Here is a 14,532-nt window from a genome sequence, read left to right on the forward strand (position 1 = left end):
AGTGGGTGAGGAGACTGTAACTTTCAAGATGGATGTAGAAAAGGAGGTGCAAAAAGGAAAACCAGCTGCAAATGTTGAATGGAAAGTGAAGGGCTCGAAAGAGAAGGCTGCAGTGAGTGAGAAATATAAGTGTAGGGTGTACCACAAAATGGCTGAGAAGAAGCTATCTGCATGGATGTGTGCATTAGTTCGGGCCCGAGGAATGGAGCCTGACTTCGACTCAGACCTCGACTAGATGTTCAGGGAAGTTTCCTTTACCCTATGCTTTTTAATTGTGTGTCATGGGGACATGCCACAACTTAAAGTGTGGGGTGGGAGATATTTTTATGTATGTATATTAGTTTTTTGGTTTATAGTTGTAGTAGTTAGAAATATAAAATAATTTAAAAAACCATAAAAATTGAATTTTTTTAAAAAAATTCAATTTTTCCTAACGATGGATATCATCGACAGGTTTCTTGAGGGATTAAAGTCGAAAGAAAGAGACAAAAAGATTTTATTTTGTTAGGTAGTGTATTAATTCTCCCTTGGTGTTTCTTTGTGCCGCGATTCTTTTCCAAGGGTTTTGTTTGAACCAAGTGTAGTTAGTTTTTATTTTTGTTAAGAGTAGCAAACCTTGTGTTATGATTTGGATGGAAGGCGATATCTCTTGACTCTATTATACCTTAAGAATAGTGAGTGCTTTAGTTATGATGCTTAGGCTCAGTTTTTTACTCTTGTATAAGTACCTTAAATTATATGATCTTAACTTTGCTTAACTGGTTTGACTAGAGTGTCTTGATAGTCCGATCCCGAGTGAGTTATGTGCCATGTGTGTGTGAGGTTTTGTGTATTTTGTGCATTGCATTGGATGTCTAAAACTTGCCCCGTGTGTTTGCAAAGCGAAATAGTAGTTTTATTCAGCCTTTGAAGTGATATAGGCATTTTTTTGTTGAGCCAGATATGTGCTTTTACCCACCTAATTGTTATGTATCTTAGTTAACCCCATTGAGCCTGTAATCCTATTTCTTTGGCAACCACATTAAAATCCTTACCCATTTGTTTGAGTTGACCATCTATTTGAACCTTGTACCTCTCGTGAGAACTTGAATTTATTATGTAACTTTGGAAAAGTTGAAGTGTGGGGTGGTTGGTTTGGCTTTTGAGTGGAACTATTGAAAAAGGAGAAAGGTGAATTATTTAAAAAAAGTAAGTCACTTGAATTGAAAAAGAATGGAAAAAAATAAGTGTATGATTGTGAAAAATGTTCTTTGATAGTGGTAACTCTTGATGTAATTGTGCTTAAAGAAGTAGGGAGTTGACACATTTTGATGTGAAGGTGCAGTTATGCTTTGATATAAGTATGGGGTTTTGAATGGTTAATTGCATGTATTAAAGTGCTTGGTGAGGTGAAGTCACTCTTGTATCTAAATGTATCTTACCCACCCATAACTTACATTACAACCAAATTTAAGTCATACTCGATCCTTGACTGAATGAGCTCAATTAGTTGAGTAGTACACTACGAGCAAGCCTATGGTACATCTTTTGTGGAATATGAATGTTACTTCTGAGAGTGAGTGAATTCTTTCTATCATGAGTTCATAATTGTTCTTAAATTTTATTGTGTGTGGAACTACTCTCTATTGTCGTGTGAGGGCACATGATTCACAAAGGAAAGGTAATGTCGTTGACCTCTAAGTTAGAGTAAGTCAGCGGGTTATAGGAATGCGTGGTACTTTTCAGTCAAATCTTAAGGCGAGGATGTTACGTTATTGTGCTTAGTCTGTTTTAAATATTCTTGGTGTGATGAGTTATGAAAATTGTTTAAAAAGGTCGTGTCTATGTGAAGTGTAGTTTGATTTCCCAAGGACGAGCAATGGTTTAAGTATGGGGTGTTGATGGTAGGCTATAATCCCGTATTTTAGTCGTTTATTGCACTCTAATTCACTGCACTTTACTTGTGTTGAGCTCTAATTGGTAGTGTTTTGTAGTTATTGTGTGTTTTATGCCTTGTAGGAGTGATTCCGAGCTATGTACATGTTATGGAATGAATTTGAGCGATTGGGAGCTTTGAAGTATGAGTAGAAGCCCAAGGGATTAAGCCGGGACCATGTTCGGGTGTCGAGGACCAAGTTTGGATGTCAAAAATCGAAGTTTCATCCATACTCTGAGAAAACCCCACTGTCGCGGCTGCATGTTTCCTGATGCTTGACAGATTTTTGACTCTCTGGATCTCCCCACTAGTGCCCTGCATGGCGCATCACCCCATGCTGCGCACCCGTGGAAATATTACAAAGCCAATGTCTTATTTCAGCTTGGAGAAGGTGGTTTCGTCTGGGTCTGACCCTACTTGGTATAAATACATGGGAAAACGTTATTTCCCGAACATTTGACATACTTTGGACCTAAGGAGGCTAAAGAGTTGGAAGAACACAAGCACAAGGATTTCATCATTCCTTCCTCACTCAAGACCCGAGTTTCGATTGAATTTATGTTTTCCTATACTTTAATTTTATTTGTGATGAATTACTCAATATTTATGGAGTAGTTCTGTTTACGGTTTGATGGATTTGGTGTATTGATGATTGTCTGTGGATTATAACTCTAGTTTTATATATTGAAGCATTTTTGGATGATTTAATTATTGCATCTATATTCATTTGTTCATGTAATTGAGAGAGGCATAACTTATAATATCTTTGCATTATATTGCTGGTTGAAGTCATTAATTATTCTAAGTAATAGAAAGAGGCTAGTTGAATCATTGATTAAACCTAGTTAGGAGGATAATCGAGAGAGGTTCTCCTAAAGACCAATCTATTACGCATTCTTGCATATCTTCACGTGCTTAAATTGTTTCATCTTGTGAGGTTAAAACTTAATCGAGGGAGGAGTTTTTACTGAACGTTTGAACTAATAATTGAGTGAATTCGAAAGACTCACTTAAACATTAGAAGTCAATTATCTAGAGTTAGATCCCAAACAATTATCTTGCACCTATCATATCAAAACCCTATCTTCTCCCATCGATAACTTTCTTTGTTTATTCCTTGTTTCAATTGTCATTAGTCAATAGCTTTAGAGTCTTAATTAATTTAAGTTAGATATCTTATAAATCTCAACTATTGATCATCTTGGATAGAAATCAGGCTAGAAACTACGAGAATACTGTATAAATTCAAACCCCCTGGATACGATATTATACTATACTATATTTGATTGGCGAGTAGAATTTAAGTTTGTGTTTTGCGCTTGTTATTTCTAAGGAACTCAGGCCCAAACCGGCTTTGCTGCACCTTTGAAGAGTCGAATCTTGCTATAGCCGCGCCTCTCAAATCGCTAGGCCTACCTTATTGAAGCCCAATCATCAGAGTCCAGTCCTCTCTCCTTACTTCTTTCATCATTATTCATTATTTCCATAACTTAGTTTACTGCCTTCATTATCTTTCGCGTACTGCCTTTGTTGCCCTTTCGCATATTATTATCATGTATTCAACACTCATATATATTAGATTATGTACTTTATCTTCATAGTTTATATTACATGAAACATAGGCAAACTTTAACTAATATAGGACTCAAAAGGAAATAACTAGTAATTAATCTTGGCCTCTTGTTAATTATAACTTGTTCATCTTTCACACTCACTTTTCTTAAAGATATTAAAGATCGGGTCCTTACTCCGAACGGCAACCTATTTTCTAAGAAAAATTAGGAAAGAATCACTGATTTTCACTAACAATGCATGAAACCAGATTTTAATAAAAGGCAGTAATGAATGATCACCCAAATGAATTTTCAAAGACTCGCCTTCTTCAGAATTTTAAGAAAAACCGAGGTACATTTAGAATCACCTTTTCTTGTGTATATTTTCTAAATTGTACAAGCATTTATTCTTCAAAGATAATCACTTTCTTAACTTAACAATTACAAGTTTTAAAATATAGATCACTTTAAAACCTCTCTTAACCTTCAATAACGCTTTTATAATTCCACACCCTTCTTAAGTCTTACACATTCCCTTTAGTATATAGTGAGTCCGGACTTAGTAATAATCAAGCATAGTGTAAATAACAGATCCCTTAAAAAATAGTTTAAGTCCTTTGGAGCTACCTCAGGTAGATTTTAAGGGGTGCCTAATACCTTTCCCTTAGAAAAACAAAAACCCTTACCCATAATCTCACTGGTTCACAGACCTATAATGGACATAACTTAGTAATTAAATAGGTACCCTAATATACCTTTAAATCCTATCTTGACTAGTGCAAAATAGGGTGCAACAACATGGTGACTCTGCTGGCGATATCACATTTAGGTTTTGACCTTAGCTGACTTAGACTAATTTGGCCTCTGAATTTATTTATAACTTGCTTTGATTATAGTTGAAATTGCAATTACATGCTTATATGTTTTATTTGCTCTTTATTATTATTTGCTCTTTATGAGCACCATGTTTATTGCTGCTATACCCTTGTTTGTTACTACTTTATACACATTGTCATCACATTTCTTCCAATCGAGTCTTGGCCGTACACTTTCATACACAATGGCACACGAGGGTTATCTTTTACACCCCTCCGAACCTTCTTTTCAAAACTCTCTAGTTTTAGAGAATGGCTTTGTCAGGTCAACTGGCATAACTTCTCGCAGCTTACAGTCCAATTCAAAAGTAGGAAATACTCTACTCTAGTAAAATAGGCCATGCTACATAAACCTTAGGTGAGTTGGTCCTTGGTACCGACACACAATTAGGAAAGCCACCCTGATGTCAACAAATCATGCACCCAACGACATAATTTCTGTGGAAAGACAAAAAAACAGGACAAGACACTTAAGGATCCGAAGCAAACACTTACCCAAACATCTTTCTTTTACCCACCTCAGAAAATGGAAATCTACCAAAACATCCCTGATATCAGCATAGTAATGGAAGTACTACATAAGTTGAAACAGTGGTGGAAGAATATTTGTCGGGAACACGGAGATGAGGTTCGGACGCACCTGGGGGCATTAACTGCATTGATGAACATCCAAGCAGACAGGGTGATCATACGCCTATTGATAGAATTTTGGGATTAGGCTAAGGTGGTGTTCAAATTTGCCGACTGTAAGTTGGTACCGACATTGGAAGAAGTCATAAGTTTCACGGAGCTGCCATTCAACGAAAGAAAGCCAGTATTGCCAGTTACTATGCCTGATTATCGGTTCTTGGATGCCTTAGGTCTTAGCAACATGAAAAGCCTCATAAGTATCGAGGACTGAGGGGTGAGCCTCGACCAAATGCTCGATAGATTTGGGCACCGTGAAAGCTACAAATGGTATTCAGGGGAGTTTCAATGTGATCAGGCGGTGTGGGAGAGTCTCAGGCCTATCACTTTTGCAATGGCACTGTTGGGATTATTGTTCTTCTTGCAGCGAAGGGGTCGTATCAACCTCAACCTATTACCATGTGTTAGCTTAGACCTTCCGCGACAATCATCAAGCTACTTTGATGCTGATGGTGTTAGTTGAGATGTTGAGAGATTTGTCCGCATATGCATGAGGGTATAATTTCCTTAAGGGTTGTAACTTATTGCTTCAGATCTGGGCTACTGAACACTTCTTCCAGTGAGAGGCCACCATCGACTACTTCGTGGGTGTCAAAAATATTATCCGTAGCCACAATGAAAGAATGAGACACTAGATCTCCCCACATGGACAAGAAGAATGGAGGAAAACGCTGACCTACCTGACAAGAGAATGGATCAACTGCAAACTCTCTTGGTTAGATGGAAGGGCAATCTTGAGGACTCCTCAGAAATATTTCATTGAGTTGATCGGACTGGAAGGCATTCAACCATGCCAACCGTGCGGGTCCTTAGAAAATTTGGGATGATCCAAGATGTTCCTGTGTGGACAAGGACAACGCTATACGAGGATGAGTACAATGGCCAAATCCCAATTCCTAGGATAAGAAGACTGCAAGAAGAGTGTAATAACCTGGTAACAATGCCTATGGGTCAAAACTCATGGTGTACTAGCAAATATTACGTCTAGATTAACGAAGAAGAAGAACTGGACTGCCCAAGAAGAGAGGGTATAGCCTGGTTAGAGGACACGGTGGTTGCTTTGCAAATTTACCATGAGATTCTACCGCATTATCTTGTGACCACATCAATGCATCGTTGGGTGGTCCCAGGATCCATTGACCACATGTTGTCACCGGCTGAAGATGATGATCGGGTAGCGGAGTACATCTAGATAGAGTCAGGCACAAATCTAGAAGAAGATCTGGAGGAGGAGTCTGAATTCAATAATGATGAGGAAGAGTTTGAGGAAGACCTGGAGGAGGATCCGAAAGAGGAGCTAGAAGAAGAGAAGGACACGGGAAACGACTCAGGGGATGGTTATTAGAGTTGGTTGATTTTACCCTCTTTCCCACTTTGTACCTTTATCCCTAGTTTTCTCATTTACTTTCCAAAAGCGTGAGTTGTCCAAGCCCATGCAGTTCTATGAAATAATGATGTAACCCTTGTTCCCACTTGTATCAGTCCAAATTATCAATGAAAATAAATTGCTTCAGATTTAAATATATCAAGTCTAAATATCTGTCAAATATTCGCGAACTAGGCCTACCTACGCCAATGAGAGGTCCCCACGAATTCTAGGAACGCGCTAGCTGTAATGCACGAATTATCTGCTCTGTGAGATTTCCCGCTCATATAAATGAAGAAACCGACTCTTGCTCATTTTCTTTTCTTTGTTCTTGTTTTTTCTTTTGCTTTATTATTATCCAAAAAAGAAAATAAAGTTGTGTTGTGTCAACCAAAACTAGCGGAACCACCATACAATCTAAGGTCAAAGGGAAAGATGTCAGCCATAGAAGACCCAACTGAGCGTGCTCTGGTCATAGCCGATAGCGCGGGGCGATTGGGGGAAAAGACAACACTAGAAACAATGAAAACGTGGCCAGGATGGTCCAGGAAATGGAATCCTTAAAGGAGGAGGTGCAGCATATTAGAGAACTGGCACACCTGGCCGTGACAACACTTCCTCAGCCACCTAGATTCCCTTATTTCGATTCACTTCCAAATCACTTTCCTTCCAAATCACGCCAAAACAACAACACCCCAGCTTCAACGTCCACCACTCAAGTCATACTTCCAGTAACCCTCGCTAACCCACCAAATCCCCATATTAACACTCCTTACGTACCACAATATACTCAGACATCACAGAACTTGCCTATTACCACTAATGCAACTACCCCTCCTCGTGAGGGAGTCACTTTCACCACTAACCCGCACATATCTGTGGCACATGCTGCCACCCATGAGCAGTACGTTCCCCCTTATATATGTTGTTTCTTAACCTACCTTTACAGCACCTGTCACAGTCAGGGTGCCTTATGAGATTGACCAATATGCCGAGATGGAGAGAGAAGCCAGACGTAAGGAATAAGAGTCAGTATCTGAGCAGTTGCAAATGTTGAGAAGGAAAATGAAGAGTGTCCAAGTTGCTCGGGGAAGTGAAAGTTTGGACTACGAGGATTTGTGTATTTATCCAGATGTAGATATGCAGAAGGATAGAAACCCCCAATGTTTGATATCTTCGATAGGATGGGGGACCGCCACACACATTTGAGGGAATAGTGTGACAAGTTAGTCGGAGTGGGGGGGGGGAACGAGAAGCTAAGGATGAAATTATTTATAAGATGTTTGACGGGAGAGACACTCACCTGGTATACCCGACAAGACTCGCGAAATTGGAGAACTTGGCAAGATATGGCAGAGGACTTCATGAATTGTTTTCAATTCAATACAGAGATCACCCCTGATTGGTTTGCGTTGGTGAACCTACAGAAAAAACCATTTGAGTCATTCCAAGAGTATGCACGACGGTGAAGGTCAGAGGCTTCCAGGGCGCAACCTCTGCTGGATGAAAGTGAACCAACCAAGTATTTCATCAGAGCCTAGGAGGGAATATACTTTGAAAAGATGATGTGAATGATGGTTCAAAAGTTCCCCGACCTGGTCAAGATGGGAAATTTCTTAGAGGAGGGCATAAAGTCTGAAAAAGTACAATCCATGGTAGCACTGCAAGCGGCCAGCAAGGCCATATAGTCAGGGTTAATCGGTAGCGAAAATAAGAAGAAAGAGGAGGTCTCAGCAGTTGTCCCTTACTACCAACCCAATCCATCTCGCGAAAGCACCTATTATTCCCCAGAAAACCACTCACCACCACCCACTTATGCTCCAGTCTATAATACCCAGCCATATTACCACCCTCAACAACAATACAACCCTCCTCGAGCCGACAACAACTAAAACCCACAAGGGCCATATGCTCCTGCACAAACCACTACCCATCAGAACCGACATGCTTATGCACTACTCCCTCATCCCAACTTTGAAGAGAGGGGTCCTAGAACTTATACCCAGATTTCTGAGCCTCTAGCCCAATTGTTCGAAAGGTTAGCAAGGGAAGAATCGATACACCCAATTAGGGGAAGGGTTCCAGAACATCCCTCCAGATATTTTGAATGTGTGTATCATTCCAATGTTCCTGGGCACGATACTAAAGACTGTTTAAGGTTGAAAAATGAAATTGAAACAATGATCAAGAGCGGAGCCATTCAGTGCACTCCGGCACCACCTAGTGTGAATCGCATCCCATTGCCAAATTATCAAAACCAAGGAGCTAACATGATCACATTAGATGAAGAATATGACCTGAAGGGAATAATTGTCACTATAGGAAATGCAGAAGCTGCAAGGATCCCTCTTCAAAAGGCTCCGATCATTATAGTAGAGTTGAGGCCTACAGTGATGGCACAGACTTATCCGTAGCAACCTGCCGATGCTACTTGAGATGAAGAAGACCGGGAGTACAAAACCATCCCATAGGCATACCAGCAAAAGGGAGAGGTCAAAAGGACAGACTCTGCCACACCCCATGGTATGACTAGGTTTGGGAGATGCTATGCCCCTGAAGATGTCAATCGAGGAAATCCAGGGAGAGAAAAAATTCCAAGGAGGAACATAACCGACCCAAAAGTTGTTGAGTTTTGGAAAAGAATGTCAAGAAAAGAGTATTATATGGAAGAGCAGTTGGAGAAAACTCCAGCACAGATATCTATCATGAATCTATTAATGAGCTTTGACAGTCATAAGGATGCTTTGTTGAAAGTACTAAGTGAGGTAAGTGTACCAAGTAACACTACTTGCGAGTCATTGGCCGCGACAATTAGGAAAACGGTCGAAGAAAACATGATCATTTTCATAAGAGACAAGCTTCATGTCGAAGGGGCAAGTCACAACAATGCTCTTCACATCACTGTCAAATGCAGGGATAAAGTGGTGTCGTGGGTGCTAGTCGATGGAGGGTCAGGAGTCAACATTTGTCCGCTCTCTACCCTACTGGAGTTAGGAATTCATTTGAGGGAAGTCAAGGAAAGCCACGTAAGTGTATGAGCCTTTGACGGTTCGCAAAAGGATGTTATTGGAGAAATTTATCTAGATTTGCAAATTGGGCAGGTCGATTTTTCGGTATTATTCCAAGTGATGGATATCTCCTCCTCCTACAATTTGCTTCTGGGTAGGCCCTGGATACACATGGCAGGGGAATGCCGTCTACTTTTCACCAATGTATAAAATTTGAGTGGGGATGCCAAGAGATCATGGTTCACGGCGAGTGGGGTCACTCTGCCTATTTGGAGTATGATGTTCCACTCATTGAAGGGTTGGAGGGAGTTACCTTCCACTCTGTGAAAATCATGCAAACTACTGAGATGGAGAAGTCTGAATAAAATTTGGGAATGCAGTCACCGTATAGATCCAAGATTTCTATGGGGGATATGATAAAATATGGATACAAGCCAGGAACAGTGTTGGGAGCCAAGTCAGATGGAATCACAAAGCCAATTGAACATAATGAGCAGAAAGGACGGGCTGGCATAGGATATCCGCCTCTGGAAGGGGAAGCTCGCACCACTAGCTCCGGGAAAATGGTTTTTGTGCCAGAGTATGTTGCAAGTCCGGGACAAAGTTCAGTACCCGAAGATGATATCATCGATGGAATAGGAAAGTTGGTCGCGAATATGATTCAAGAATGTTGTGAAGAAACTAACATCTAGACAATGACTATCAGGGATGCCGAACCGTGGGAAGAGCTATAGAATTGGATAGCTAGTCCATTTTTGGTTCACTGGGAGTGTTGGTAGTATGGAACTGTAAAAGTTTTCTTTTGAAAAGAGCACGGTCAATTGAGGCATGTACCGTGTCTGTACCTTTTTATCATTTGCCTCTTGTGAATGCTTAAGACGTTCCCCTTTTGATGAAATAAAAGAATCATTTTCCTAAATATTGTAACTTTGTTTTACCGCTTTATTTATGCTTAGTTTTTCTTTTCAGTAATCAAACCGATAAAAACTGCGTTCCACGATTATGACATGTAACGAAACCGCTGAGCGCAATGACCCAGATTACGAGGAATATGATGAGAGTATGATTCCAGGAAATCTCCCGTAGGAGATCAAACAGTTAAAGAGTCAGAAAAAGCACAACCTGGAAGAAACTGAAGTGGTCAATCTTGAAAGCGAAGAAGATGTAAAGGAAACCAGAATCAGCATTCACAAGAAGCCGAGCAGAAGGAAAAAATGGTTGAGATCCTCCTATAGTACGTCGACTTGTTCGCATGGTCCTATGATGACATGCTAGGATTAAGCACTGACATTGTGTCACATCGACTACCCACTGACCCTACCAGATCGCCTTTTAAGCAGAAGCCCAAAAAGTTCAAACCTGATTTAAGTCTGAGGATAAAGGAAGAAGTAACCAAACAGATAGAGGCAAATGTAGTATGGGTCACCAACTATCCAAGCTGGTCGGCAAACATCGTCCCAGTGCCCAAGAAGGACGGAAAGATCAGAGTATGTGTGGACTACCGAGATCTCAACAAAGCTAGTCCAAATGATGATTTCCCTCTACCAAACATCCACATCCTCATCGATAACTGCACGAAGCATGAATTGCAGTCGTTTGTGGATTGTTTCACTAGGTACCATCAAATATTAATCCATGAGGAAAACGCAGAGAAGACAACTTTCACCATGCCTTGGGGAGTCTATTGTTATAGAGTTATATCGTTCGGTCTCAAGAATGCCGGTGCCACCCACATGAGAGCCATGACGACCCTCTTTCACGACATGATTCATAAGGATATTGAAGTGTATGTGGATAATGTCAACATAAAGTCCCAAAAGAGTTCAGAGCACTTGGACGATTTGAGGAAATTTTTCGAACGCCTGCGAAAGTACAGTTTGAAGTTGAACCCAGCAAATTGTGCGTTCGGAGTCCCCGCTGGGAAATTATTGGGTTCATTATAAGCGGGAAAGGGATAGAACTAGATCCATAAAAAATGAAGGCCATCTAGGAATTGCCGCCACTAAAGAGCAAGAAAGATGCCATAAGTTTCCTGGGCAGATTGAATTACATCAGTCGTTTCACAGCCTAGCCCATGGTAATCGGTGAACCCATTTTTAAGCTGCTAAAGAAGGATGCTGCAATGAAATGGATGGAAGAGTGCCAGAAAGCCTTCGACATAATCAAAGAGTATCTTTCAAACCTGCCAGTGCTAGTTCCCCCCGAACCAGGGAAACCATTGTTGTACTATTTGTCTGTCTTGGACAACGCCTTCGGCTGCGTATTGTGGCAGCATGATAAAACTGGGAGAAAGTAGTAGGCCATCTATTACTTAAGTATGAAGTTTACACCATGCGAGGCTAAGTATACCCTGATAGAACGACCCCCTCTTTTAATCATTCTCTAAGCCGTTTGTTTTCAAAACAGTCTCCTATGAGTCCCTTTTTCATCACACCCTAAAAAACTTGCACCGCTTGGTAAGACAACCCTAAAATCTTCTCTCGACGTGCTGAAGGACCATATTTGCAAAATATCCACCTTTTACCTTTTGCCAAAAATATCAATGATCAAAGTCTAATTTTTTTGCAAAATTACCTTTTATTATTTTTAAAAGAAAATAATATAGCATTAGTCTACCCTTATATATGTGCAAAATGAGCAGTATTGAGTGCTTATCATCATGTGTTGCAGATGAGGTCCCACTAAGACTTCACATGTCGTGTAATGATTTGGAAAAAGAAGGCCAGGGCTTGGTCACGGGACTTACATAATTTACATGAATATTGTGGGATTCAATTCTAAGAGAAGAGTTTAGCCAACATACCTCACTTGAGCTTCCCTACACTCTAAATGGTCCGGAATTCTTAGCAACCTCAATCTATTTTAAAAATATAACAAATTGCACCAAAATTAGGAAGATGATCATTGTTCTAGCTCATTTGAGCATTTTATCAAACACTAGATGTGCATTAAGGTTTCAAGGTCCTTTTATGGAGGATTCCATCATCCCACAACCCAATATTTACCATTTTTAGCTCAACAATCTTCCTACACCCTTTGATGACACATGCATGTAAAATAAACAACTCTCATGCGCAAAAATTATCTTGCTAGTTACCCATTTTCAGAAAAATTCGAAATTAGTGTTAAAGGTGTAGAATCTTACCTCTAGGATGAAGACCTAGTGAGCTTCCCTTCTTAATCTTCCAATACTTGAGCAAGAATTGAAGAAAAATTATTGAAAAACACCTTCTCACTCTAGGGCACTCTCTCACACTCTACAATGTCAGATAATAGCTATAAATGAGCTAAAGAGTGTATTTAACGAAATAGGGTCGGGTTTTAAAAATCCAAAAATGGAGCTCCGGAACAAGGTATGCGATCGCATAACCAATATGCGGACCGCATATCGGTCGCATAATTGGTTACAAAATAGCCAAACGAACTGTCTGTGTATGCGGTCACTATGCAGTCCGCATAACTGTTATGCGGTTGCATAATGCACTGCATAACAGGTATGCGGTCGCATAATCGACCACATAGTTGCTTCCAACTGAACCAATTAATTGCCTCACTCTGCAGCCATTATGCGGTCCGCAGAGTGATTTTGCGGTCGCATAATGGACCGCAGAAATGCACTTTTCTGCCAAAACGTTTCCTTTGCTTTCCGGTGCATTGTTCAACCTACAATCCTCAAACACGTAAGCCTAGTCCGGCACCATGAAACATTATTTTCTTTGCAAACTTTACCGGGCTTTACACTTAAGAACTTCAAAATTTTCCGGGGTGTTACATTCTCCCCCGCATAGGATCATTCATCCACAAATACGGGTAAACATACGTCATTAGCATCTTATGCAACTCAGTTTTTTTCATACCACTTTCGAACAACCCCAAATTTGACTAACTCCCAAAATCTCCAAATATTTCGCTAGAGTTTCCCTTGTAACTAGGCCTATCCACCTGTCAGAGAGCTCCAGAAACACATCCTAACAACATATACATATTACAACGACGTAACATAATACAAAACAACACCAAATGTTGTCTCATAAGCAATATATATCCAGAAAGGAACACCCTTAATGCCAATTTCTTTATTTCTCAATTTTCGGACTTGCCGATCAATAATAGAAACCAGAATCTCTTCGTAAGTCAATTTCTCATTTACCTCAATGGTCTCAACAAGAACAATGAGTGTCGGATCTCCAACTACTTTCTTCAACATAGACACATGAAACACCGGGTGTACTAATGACATCTCAGGTGGTAGCTTAACCTTGTACGCCACCTCACCGATCCTCTGAATGATTTTGTACAGTCCGACATACCTCAGACTCAATTTCCCTTTCTTACCAGATCGCATTACATCCTTCATGGGGGAAATTTTCAAGAATACCCAATCATTTTCTTTGAACTCCAAATCCCTACGACGAACATCCGAATAGGATTTCTGACCACTTTGAGCAGTTTTTAACCGCTCCTTAATGATTTTAACTTTTTCCATAGCCTGATGCATAAGGTCTGGCCCTATCAAATATTCTTTCCCAATTTTGAACCACCCAATGGGAGATCTACATCTCCTACCATATAAAGCCTCGAACGGTGCCATTTGAATGCTAGCATGATAGCTATTGTTATATGAAAATTCTATGAGTGGTAAATGATCATCCCAGCTATCTTTGAAGTCTATAACATAAGCATGCAACATATCCTCAAGCGTCTGAATAGTCCGCTCTGCCTGCCCGTCAGTCTACGGGTGAAAGGCTGTACTAAGATTCACCTGAGTACACAAACCTTGCTTAAAGTTCTTCCAAAAATTAGCAGTGAATTGTGCCCCCCGATCATAAATGATGGAAACTGGGGTGCCATGCAACCTGACTATTTCTTTGATATACAGCTGAGCATACTGCTCCGCTATGTCGGTAGACTTAACCAGCAGAAAGTGTGATGACTTCGTGAGTCGATCCACAATCACCCAATGATCCACCATGCCTTTGGTGTTCGGCCTTCACTTGCTGACAATTCGGACATCTTGCCACAAAGTCCGCCACATTCCTCTTCATATCATTCCACCAATAGACTTCCTTAAGATCATGATACATTTTTGTAGAATGTGGGTGCACGAAATACCTAGAAGTGTGAGCTT

The 14,532-nt window shown here is 40.4% G+C and overlaps 1 protein-coding gene across 1 annotated transcript; it reads right to left on the reverse strand.

Moving 5' to 3' along the window:
* Positions 1–10,502: 10,502 nt before the first annotated feature.
* On the reverse strand, positions 10,503–13,995 carry LOC138901322 (uncharacterized). Its single transcript, XM_070189077.1, has 2 exons — positions 13,715–13,995; positions 10,503–10,662 (listed from the first exon to the last, which is right to left on the reverse strand). Exons 1-2 carry the CDS (start codon positions 13,993–13,995, stop codon positions 10,503–10,505), a joined length of 441 nt encoding a protein of 146 aa, XP_070045178.1.
* Positions 13,996–14,532: the final 537 nt, after the last annotated feature.

This window comes from Nicotiana tomentosiformis, chromosome 11 (genome assembly GCF_000390325.3).
Source record: "Nicotiana tomentosiformis chromosome 11, ASM39032v3, whole genome shotgun sequence".
Lineage (NCBI taxonomy): Eukaryota > Viridiplantae > Streptophyta > Magnoliopsida > Solanales > Solanaceae > Nicotiana > Nicotiana tomentosiformis.